This window comes from Aulostomus chinensis, chromosome 5 (genome assembly GCF_037954235.1).
Source record: "Aulostomus chinensis isolate RoL2024-O1b breed Wild chromosome 5, RoL_Achi_v1.0, whole genome shotgun sequence".
NCBI lineage: Eukaryota > Metazoa > Chordata > Actinopteri > Syngnathiformes > Aulostomidae > Aulostomus > Aulostomus chinensis.
In genome coordinates this window covers 12,079,849-12,091,679 of record NC_141324.1, presented here as the reverse complement: position 1 = coordinate 12,091,679, position 11,831 = coordinate 12,079,849, and the positions used below count along the sequence as shown (strand labels likewise).

The 11,831-nt window shown below is 39.3% G+C and overlaps 1 protein-coding gene across 1 annotated transcript in view; it reads right to left on the bottom strand.

The window, feature by feature from the left end:
- Positions 1-3,353: 3,353 nt before the first annotated feature.
- The window catches only part of slc1a7a (solute carrier family 1 member 7a), a 60,484-nt gene continuing 52,006 nt past the window's right edge, over positions 3,354-11,831 (bottom strand). The window contains exons 8-11 of the mRNA XM_086203138.1: positions 8,855-9,049; positions 7,397-7,531; positions 7,065-7,164; positions 3,354-5,583 (exon numbers count right to left, since the gene is read on the bottom strand). Of these exons, the coding sequence (XP_086059264.1) occupies positions 5,317-5,583; positions 7,065-7,164; positions 7,397-7,531; positions 8,855-9,049 (697 nt within the window). The 3' untranslated portion in view covers positions 3,354-5,316. The remainder of the gene's footprint in view (positions 5,584-7,064; positions 7,165-7,396; positions 7,532-8,854; positions 9,050-11,831) is intronic.

Below are 11,831 nucleotides of genomic sequence, written 5' to 3'. Positions count from 1 at the left end.
CATACTCTACAGGCATGTAACAGAAACATAACACCAAGAGAAAACAACAACATGAGGAGAATCTGGAAACGTGGCAGGCAAAGTGCGTCACGGTTGAAAGGCTGTTTCTTGGTGGGGGATTGCAGGTTTGGTCAGGATGGATATGATCGGTGTTGCAGCTGGAACATGACACAGCCATGCTTGGAGGTAGTTGAGAGAGAGGGAGAATTTCTCTGATGGGAAAGGGGGGGGAGAGAGAGAGAGACACACACACACACACACACACAGATAGAGCTTCCTATTCTCATGGTTTACTAATTCCAAGGTTTTTAGATATGCACTGCCACCTACTGTTATTTCCAAGCATTGATAAAAATATTCTCAGGTTAAAAAAACTGAGTTAATCTTATAACTCACTCACACACACACACACACACACACACACACACACACACACACACACACACACAAGAAGGTTTCTAGTTCTAGCATGGGGTTTTTCTGTGTGGAGTCTCCATGTTCTCCCTGTGCCTGCGTGGGTTCTGTCTGGGTTCTTCGGCTCCCTCCCACAGGCAAGAGACATCAAGAGGGGACGAGGCTGATTGATGCTCCAAATTGACCGTAGGCGTGACTGTGAATGATTGTCTCTCTGTATGTGTTGGCCCTGCAATGGACTGGCAACTTATCCAGGGTGAACCCCACATCTCGCCTGAAGGCAGCTGGGATAACAGGATAAGCAGTAGAATATATATACAGTATATATATATATATATATATATATATATATATATGTATATGTGTGTGTGTGTGTATGTGTATTTATATATGTATATATCTGTATATATACACGTGCATGCATGTATTTATATATACATACATACATATATTCATATATCTATACATACACACACACACACACACACACATATATATAAAACATATCTAGTAAGTTTTTAATTTTCAGGAGTCTATTTCTGTTCAAATGTGTTTTGCTGTCTCGATGCCATATGCCTTCGATATCTCTCTTTGAAATTAGTAAAAAGAAGTAGGCTTGAGCCAATTGGTTTTGTTAAAGATGTCCCCCCATTACAAAGTAGTTCCAATCTTGATCTGATTCAGTCGTAACTTCTAGTTATTTCTTTTCCTCAAAGACATATTTTGTATCTCAATGCCTTTGCGTAAAAAAGTGCATTCAATTTTCCCCTCCTGTTGACGTTTATGAACATTCTTTTATATAAATCTCGGTTTCCTCTCAGTTTATCTGCTTGTGACTCTTGACTGTTAAAAGCTTACTTTAAAACTCATAATTCTGTTTTTCACTGCTGATTAAAAGTCAACATTGGACTAGATGAAGTTGATTTATTGGCAGTCAGACTGGCATTCTCTGCAATAATCCTGACAACAAATTAAATTGAATACACTGTCAAGCCTGTCACTAGTTAGAATTGGAACAAGGGGATTTTATTTTTTCAGTCTTTGTGTCCTACTTCCCTCCTTCTCCATTTCCCCGTCCATTTGTCTGCTTATTTTCAAGTTGATCCCTCTCCCTGATGGCTTGTGTTCTCCCGCCCGCCTCTGTGCACCGTCTGCCAGATCCAGACTGCGTCCCTAATTGTTGCTGTTTGGCCAACTCTTTTTTATCCCACCCTTCCTCCTTCCTTTCTCCGTGCCAGGTGGCCGCATAGCCACATGCTGATATCCAACTCAGGCACGATCTACATTGCTGGCCCATCTTACTGACAATTACCAGTGGTCTAAGGGGTCTTTAGGAGATACACAGTAACAGGCACATCATGTTGGGGTAGAATGAGGTGAAGAGAATGGTGTTTGCCACATATTTTCAGGCCTAAGTCAAATCTAGTCAGCATAAGTTAGTCTTGAATAACTGCAGCTTGAAGTTCCCCTAAAAAGTCAAATAAAATGAAACCTATGCATTTTTCATGCGGTTATTTGCTCCAGTTGGACTATTGGAGTGTGTGTTTTATTGCTCATGAATGCTTTATTTTAAAAGTAAAATAATGTACTGGGTTCGATCACGCTTCACAATAAGTGAACATTAATAATAGGTGGTTAATGCTAAGTTAACTGCTAGTTAACAGTTCATTTATATGTCTAGAAATCATTTACTAATTGTGAAAAACCGGGGGAGAATACGGTCTAAAAGCATTATTAATGGTATAATTCTTATTCAGCACTCATATATAACTGAGCATTAACTAACATTAATGGTCCCTCATTGTTAAGTGTTATATTTGAAAATAAACACAGCTAGAAAATTGCGTGAATATGGCATGGGAATTTTCTTCATGAATACCAGAAAAGTAACGTATTTGTGTTCGGATAAAACACATCCGACACATCTCTTTTTGTTAATATTCACTCATGTTAAAACATGTTGATATAATAATTAACTTGGCTTGTCATGAATTGAACTTGTATGCAGGCTGGTACATTTTGAAATGGAATACTGTTCATTTTTTTTCATATGTACGTGGATGTTTCAGGAAATGTATGGTCGTGAAAATTGTTGCTCACAGGCAAAGAAAAGTCATGTGTATGAACCCAGGTTGTGAATGGTGTCAAAGCTTCGAAGCACACTAAAGCACAAGGAGTGAGCTCATAGGAGAGGTAATTATTGAATTAAATTAAGCAATCTTGGTATAAAATTGGCTACTATGAACAGTAGTGTGTTCAGAAAAGCTCACTTAAAGATGTAACCATAGCAACATTATTTATGCCTCATGGCATGCTCATGTTCCTTGTTCCCTTCTCCTAAAGGACGCTGCTCTATTCTGTCCCCTCAGCAGGTCTATTCTTGGTCTGTGCTCTGTGGGTTGGCAAATGCACACAATCCCTGTAATTTGTTCTCCAAGGTTGCCTTGGTGATGGTATTTCACTGACATTTTAGTCTTGTTTCAAGGTTGCTCTCTTTGCTCCAGCTTAGTGTGTTTGCTTTCAAGTGGGTGGACATGCACTTGTAGCTCACCTTAGACCTGAAAAGCTGATCCTGTATGAGCATAACCATTGCTCACATGTGGCATTTTGGCTATTAAATGTACCTTGTAGGAACAACCGAAGGGTATTTTCCATGTGTAGTGAAGAATTTATTGAGAAGGTCATTTATTGCTATTGACAGATGTGATTTGGACTGTCACATTGATCTTTATTAAACTCAAAAGTCGACCTGACTTTGATTAACTGGCTGATCTCAGAGCTCATCAGGTCTCTAAATCAAGGTTGAAACTGTTGTCTTCATCATCTTTCAAGTGGGATATCTCTGACGTGTGCCTGCAGAAACGACACATCTGTTGACATCAATCTTTACTCAGTTCTTATGCCAAACCCCCCCCCCCCCCCAAAAAAAAAACCTCAAACAGAAAAGATCTTGTATATTTTGGAAAATGACCATTTCTTGATTATACATTTTCATAAATTTTGAGACTACACTGAAATGTTTCTTTGAACAAATACAGAATGGCAGCTCTTGAATAGTATAATAATAATAGTAAAATCTACACACATGTACAGCATATAACACATATGGACACAGGTCCGAAACTAACCTGCTATTGTTGACTTGTTTGTTTGTGTCAGTTGGTTTTGTGTACAGCAGTAACGCACTGGTCCCATATGTTTCTCCTTTGGTTGTTTAAGGCAAAGAGGGAATCCAATGGGGGTGCAAAGACAGCTTTATATGACTTCAACACAAGGGCAAATACATCTTTGCTTACATTGCTACCCTGTCACCTTGATTCTGACTACAACTGTGCAGTGCTGCAGGTATGAGACATCAAGGCAGAGAAGTGCAGGGAGGGAGTGTCTCTGGAAAACAGTCCCAAATATATAGTTTGTGTGGAAAAGAAACAAACTGAACTTTGGGGGAAAATGCATATTGTCCAACCTCCCCAGAGCCAGACAAAAACATAGATGCTCTTCTCTCCTTTATGCTGCATTAGAGAACCATACAGACCAGCTGAAGATCAGCTGACTGCTGGTTAGCTTAGCACAATGAATGGTAGTGGTAGTGGTAGCAATGGTAGTGGAAGTGTTAACATACCTCTATGGAAACTCATAAAATACACTTCTCTACAAAATAGTATTCACATGTAAGAAGCGTTCTGCATCACATCCATTACAAATAATTACTAGATAGGATAAATAATATAATAGGACACAGTGGAAACCACTTTCATGACCCGATGCGATGATTTGACACAGTACCCAAAAGCTCACTTCGGCCAGCAAAATGTTTTGTTTTTTTGTTTTTTTTTCCACAATTTCAGCAACAACTGCTGCTTTCACTCATTTCTACCACAGAGGATGAGGATGATTATTTCTGGACAAATCAAGAGCCCAAACCTGATCTTTGTTGACGTTTGACAGAGGCATGTTAACACTTCCTTTGCTAGGTCCTGCATCAGTGAGTCTCCATCATTACAGTAATTTGGAAACAGTTTGTTTACTTCTGAATTTCCTTCCAAACCTTCCATTTTAGTTTGAGCTTTATCTATAAAAGGGGTTCTGACAACCTCGTAAATGAATCCTTCCTCCTTGTTGACTGCTGGCTGGGCGGGTCAGGACTTGGAGATGAAGTAAGACTGTGACTACTCACAAACAAGAGAGAGAACGCACAGAGCCTGATGGGACATCTTCAGTGGAAAAAAAATGAAAGGATCCTGTCTTTGCTCACCCATTTGCTTGCATCATGTCCAGTTATCAGTGTAATGCACACAGAGAGGAGAGACAGGTATCTATCTTATCATCAGCGGGAAAGAATGGCAAATGAGCAAATTTCCCAAACCACTGGCGTGTTCCTTTAAAATAAAGGTTTCTCCTGCGAAAAGATCTGGCCGAATGTTTCTTTGTTGGGCACTTCTCTGAGTGTGAATCTGCCTCCAAATAGACAATTTCAGACAGTTTGCCTGAGAGACAAAAAGTGAAATATACAAAATGCTGTAATATATCGTACCAAAACAGATCAGAATCAATAAAAAAAGTTTCTTTTGTCTTTTCTGGATAGAGTAATTTAAATATATCTGATAAAGCTCATATGTTTCTGCTCCTTAGCAATCAGCTGACTTGCAGGTCCGGAGAGTGTTAGTTAAATGTCTTTCAGCTGGAGTGGCACGCACCAAATAATCTGATAAATATGTATACGCACAAATATACACAATCAAAAGTGGGTCATCATTTGGGTTGTGTAGAAAAAGTTGTCTTTATTTCCTGGGCCATCTTCATTCAACCACGAGGGGATGTTCTCTGTCTCAGAGGGGGCAGTGGATCAATTCGCTGATCCTCCTGCTGCTTCAGCAGCTGTGGATGTGCCAACAGTGGCTTTTATACGTTCGTCTCCAGCCCATTCATATCAATCGAACAGTGGTCCTTGTCCCTGTGGCCTCTCTTATGATGAGAGGAGTGCGTGTGTTTCTTCTTTTCTACTGGCCGAATGCCCTCCTCTAGCTGGATGAGGCGAGCCACGTCTGGGGAGAGGTGATCGTGTTTGCTGCCTGGTGGAGGTGGCTGGTAGCAGCCATTCTTCTGGTTCTGGTAGGTCATCATCTGTTGGATGCTGATCATGGGCTTGGTCTCACAGATTAAAGGCACCTGGTGGAGGCAATGATGGTCATTGAAGAGACGTCAAACAAAAAATCATTGCACGAAGCAGTGTGTGGTCAATAAACATCCATCCATCGTCTACCACTTATCCTGTCAAGGGTCGCCAGGGGGCTGGAGCCTATCCCAGCAGCTACGGGCGAGAGGCAGGGTTCACCCTGGACAGGTCGCCAGTCCATCACAGGACCAACACATAGAGACAAACAACCATTCACACTCACAGTCACACCTACAGTCAATTTAGAGTATCAATCAGCCTCGTCCCCTCTTGATGTCTTTGGACTGTGGGAGGAAGCTGGAGTACCAGAGAGAACCCACACAGGAACAGGGAGAACATGGAGACTCACACAGAGAGATCCCATGATGGAGCCGGGGTTTTCAGTCAAATTAAATAAGGTAAGTGATTCATATTAGCTTATTATATTGAAACATTTTGGTCACACATAAGAATTCATCAGCAAATACCATAATGCAAATTTCAAATCATCATTTATGTGATTTAGAAATAGCAGTTGCTGACAAGTGGCTGAACAAGACTTCAAATACCATCACTTCTAAACCAGCACAAGCATGAAGCTACTAGTTGCTGTGACACTGAAGCACTGTTTCTCTCATATAATAATACAAGCTTTATACCGCATTTATACTTCCAAAATCATAAAGTTTATCTTGCTGAAATAAATGAATGAGTGCCATATTCTTCACTTCTTTTCACCACAGAGTTTATTTACATCAATAATCAAAATTCCAATTAAAAATCTTCATGGCTCTTAGTCAAGGGAACCTATGGCAATGCTTATGGTTTGGCCCTCTACTTACTGGACTTACTATTAAACAATAAGACCGATGCCTGCCATATTGGATGAAATAAGAACACGTTAAGAAAGACAGTTTCATCCATCAGTACGTCTCCTGTTTGGTGCCTGTATTTTGTATTAATACAAATTATATATTATATCAAAATGACATAATATTAATTCACATTTTGATTAAAATTATTTGGTACTCTGTGGTGTGTTTCTTGTTTTTCAGCCTCCTGCAGTAATTGGGGTAAATGGGTCTATTCAAAGAATAAATAAAAAAAAAAACCCCACACAAATCAAACATCAAATATGAGGGACAAGGTTTGTTCTTAAAACTACAATGAAACCATCTTTTAAACCACAACAGAACCCTAACCCTATGAACCTAATCACAAACTTATCTTTGCAGCAGTTTTACCACATTTCAGCTCTCTGACCAGGTGTCAGTCCAGATACTGGCTTTCGCCTTGTCTTTTTCCCTCTCTCTGGCCACACAAAAGTTGCGTACAAATCAAATGTAAACCAGTGTTCATCCTTTGAAAATTTCTATACACGTATGTTTGACAGTTAAAAATATGTCTGTACACAAGACAAGCAGAATCTTCCGAAGACAATTGCGAGATTTTTTTCCAAGGTGGAATTCAGACATTTAGCCTCTTATACGCTCACCTGCTCGCCTTCTTTGACAAAGTCTTTTCTGCAGATGTGGGCCATGATACCTGTGGCCAGGGCATCACCCATTACATTGACCATGGTCCGGAATCGATCCCTGTAGGACATAACCAAGTCACCTACAGAATAAATGTAACCTTGGGAAATTAAGATTTTATAGATTTGGGGGTCATTTGGGGAACTGAAATTCTCAGATACATCAAGAACGGTGCTCTGCGTTGTTTATTATTCTAATCACATTCACATGCAATATGAACCTGCTGAAAAAACACACGAGACATTTTTCTACTTTGGTTGTATACAAGATGGAATGCGTAAATCATACTCACAAAGCCCAGTCAACAGCGATGATGAGAGTGATGTCATCAGTAGGCAGACCCACAGAGGTCAGGACAATCACCATGGTAACCAGGCCAGCTTGCGGGATTCCAGCTGCACCAATACTGGCTGCAGTGGCAGTGATGCTAAGGAAACAGAGAGCTTTTTTTTAATGATTTAAAGGAACATCATGAATCTTCGTGAAAGGAAAAGCAATGGAAATTTGTATGACTGCCTGAATGAATGGAGGGCCTTCAAACATGTATGCTAATTTAAAGAGCACAGTCCCAAATGAATTATGTACCTTTGTTTTGCTTTAAGAATGACAATGGAATAATTGTGCTTGTACTTGTATATTTACTTTTTTTGTTGTTGAAAGACCTAATATTTATCCTACATTATGTAGGAGACATGATGAAATTCTTGCAACCCCAACACAACATGAAAAATTGTCCCTTTGCAGGGCTGGGAGGGTGGGTGAGTATGGGGGTAGATGGAACAGCTCTGTGGTCAGCAGCCAAGCAGCATGGGAACAGAATGCAGATGAGGGGGAAAAATTATTATAATTCTGGCGTGACAAGGGAGATGAGTAATACAGGTCATATGGGTTTTACCACCACAGGATTATGAGGGACTAGCCCCAGCCTGAGGCCACAAGCAGAGGTCTGCTTAATGTTATTACAGTAGGACATGTCATCAAATCAGAGAAGTGACAGACTGATTCCCGAGACCTGTTGTTTACTTATGGTTGAAAGTTATAGTGTGTGTGTGCGCGTGTGCGTGTTTGTGTGTGTCTGTGCATGTGTGTACGTGTGGCTGTGTGGCAGAGGAGTATTATTGTCCAACTGTCTGTGTCTCTGGGGTTTCCAGACTGATTTAGCAGAAATCAGATCAGACTAAGAAGCTCACAGGAGGCATAATCTGTGTGACATTTACATATATGTGTATCTAGTAAATCCCATAATATGTTCTATTAATTTAGAATTGAACCCAATGTGTGACATGATGTGATTAAATCACATGTTGCACCCAAAATACCACGTGTCCAATTTCATTTGACCCAAATTAAATTTGTTTGTATAATTTGGGAGGTTTTGGCACATTTTTCACAGTTGTTGCTGGGATTAAAATCTATGCGAAGAGTTCATCAAGAAAACAATTTTAAAGAAAAGGTAAGTCATTTAGGAGATCTGCCTGTAAGAAGATTGGGTCGCTCTATATACATTCTAAATCCATTGAATATAAGTAGCATTGCACTATGGATGTTTTGGATTGGATATTTTTAATATAAAGAATTGTAATATAAAATTTTGCTGTCAAGCAACACTGTTGCAGGTTAGTTAGTTACATAGCCCCTAAACCTATGGGGACATTGAAATTATTCAATTATGCACAGATAAGATGGGAAACATTTTCCATCTCATGTCTAATTTTTGTGCCAGCTTTAGGCTAAATTTCACCAGCCTCACCTAATTGTGATGATCTGTCCGAAGTCAAGCTCATAATTATTCACTTGGGCGATGAAGATGGCTGCCACAGCTTCGTAGAGTGCAGTGCCATCCATGTTAATGGTGGCCCCCACGGGCAGCACAAAGCGGATGATGCGTCTGTCAATGTGGTTGTTCTCAAGGAGGCACTTGAAGGTGATAGGCAGAGTGGCAGAGCTGAAAGACCAAGCAGATGAACGTCAGGTAATAAGCCTTATCCAAATGGACAGCATCATTAAATGCATGCACAGTGTGAGAAAGAAGAAAGACTGAGAAGGCAGTTTCATTGTGGTAATGGCTAAGAGAGGTGTTTTGATCAATCTAAATAATTCCCGATTTCCACTCCCAAATGTCTTTGTGCTTCATATCCACAATATGAAACAGGAGTATTTAGTGGAAATAGATTTCAAGAAATTCATTCTTGATTTTACCGCAATCAAGATCGCTATTATCCACTTCTGTGTTAATGATCCTGAGCTTCCAGAATAATGCTGTGCTGAGCCCCTGGATCTAAATGTGTTTCTGTGCAAAAATAACAGTGTCTTTGGATGTAGCCTGGTAATGACCACATGAGCAGCATGGTTTAAGAGGTAGTCAAGTAATTGAAGAGTCGCTGGTTCAATCCACCAGTTCCTCAGGAGACTGTTTTGAAGGGTTTTTGAACATGACAATAACTCCTAATTGCTCCTGATGAGCAGGCTGGCACTTTGCATGGCGACCTCGACCATCAGTGCAGGTCTGTCTGTGGACACGCTGAGGACCATAAATTTAGAAAAGCGCTACATAAAAGGAGAGCATTTCCATTCAAATGCGGCTGAGAGAATTTCTAACATCTCACTTGGCAATCACTGAACCCCTGGGTAAATTCATTAAAAAAAAAACACTTTGTTGAAAGACAAAGTGCACATTTATTCTATCCCAGCAATATTTGTATCGAAAGATATACTGTGCATCTCTTGTATTTACCTCTCTTACCAGGGAATGTATAGCCAAATATCAGGTCTGTTGCATGACAAAATAAGGCTTCCCCACCAAACTTTAAAAATAGAACAGAACGTGGAATAGAGCATTTTTAATGTTATGGTTCCTCACCAAAATAGACCTGAATATGGATTGATAGAACACATATGGACATTATTTCCCTATTAGAAACCTGTCTAAAATGATTAATATCAGATATTTTGTTGAAAAATAGGAGAGAGTTTAAGAGCAGAACGTACAGAAAAGGGGGACAGAGTTGCTGTCTAAAAACCGAAATTTTGGAGCGTGGTTAGATTGTCTTTAAGTTAAACCAGATTATTTGAACGTTTTCGTGTGCAGGCTTTTCTCTATGAGCTTAACTACAGTAACTTGGATAATTGTCTGATACCTGACATTACAAATGGTTTGTAATATTTTCATAATGTCTTTGTAGCACTTTTTTATAATCATGAAACTTCCACTAAATTTTGGATTATAGTAATCATCCATGGTCCACTTACGATCAAACAGTGAAATGCCTGAAATGTATTTTAGAAGGAAAAAAATGTGCAAGAGAATCAAAGTCAACGATTGTTTTGAAAATGTATCAAAAATCCCTCTGAACTTTGAGTTTAATGATGTCAGTCCTGTTGCAACTCTTCTGTACATCTACTTGGACGTACGGTTGTAAACGCATTAGACATTAAGAACAAAAAAGATAAAGGGTCTTTTGGTCCTTTGAATCAACAAAATCCAGACTTTCATACCTTTTCAGTGGCTCCTAAAATCTCTTTTGTTTTCACAACCAAAGTGGTTTTGGAGCAGCTTGGTATCAGATACCATAGAGACCATCCTGTCTTAGTTTCCAGCAGAATTTATTCCTGAGCCTTTAAAAAAATATATTGTCTGACAAATTCCATCCTTGAATTTCCTAAATAAAAGGGAGGCGAATCTTAACAGTAATCACTAAATTGTCAATCTTTCTATTCTTGCCATCGATTGGCTGACAGTTTACTCACATATCCAAATTTGTTTTGGCAGATGAGAATATCCCGTATGATATAGGTAAGATATAGCCAGTTTTAGAGCAGGAAAAAGCATCCACACTACTGGTAGGAACCATAAGCTGCATCTGCTGCTTTGTACGTGGATCTATCAAAAACCTTTGACTCCATTGACCATGAGGTATTGCTAAATAGATTAAAGGATATTGGACTAGGAAACAAAACAAACAAACAAAAAATTAAAGAATTATCAGAGATTGCCCTAAAGAAATCCTACTTCAAGGGACTTACAAGAGTTTGATTTGAGTTCCTATAATATTTGCTTTATTTGTAAATGACAGGACTTAAATGTGCAATTGCACCTTTACACCAATGACACAGTGGCCAATGTTGCTTCCTGGCTGAGCCCAGCCATCAATATGCATTTCATCAGCTTCAAGTCTCCATACATGTGCTCCCATTAGTTCTGAACAATAAGAATGAAACAGTTTTTTTTGTTTTACACACTTCCAGTCACCTAGTGTTTCATCTCTCTATTCACCAAATGGGAAAGTGCAGTATTTGGTTAGAGTGACAAACTTTTCTTTGAATCTTATGAAGATGCTGCTGCTAAGAATGTTTCCCCAACAGTTTAAACAAGGCATTAAAAGCACCACAGGCTGCAACTAAGTGACGTGTACTATGTGAAATGACATGAACAGTTAGGGTAGCTTCATATTTCTTACCACAATGGGTTGGACATTCTCATGCACAAACCTAATTCTTCTTGGCAAATACCACATTTAACAGTCCTCTAACAATCCTTATATAGCCTTGTTCTCTTTCATTCCCTGTTTATTGTTGTTGAGTGGAGCACTGTTACAAACAGAATTTCCCTTGGGATGAATAAAGTATTCTGATTCTGATTATCATCTTTCATATGCCTAAGCCAACAACGAAGGTACATTGAAGCTTACCTATGAACCACTTGCATATAAATTTTCCTTGGTTCACCA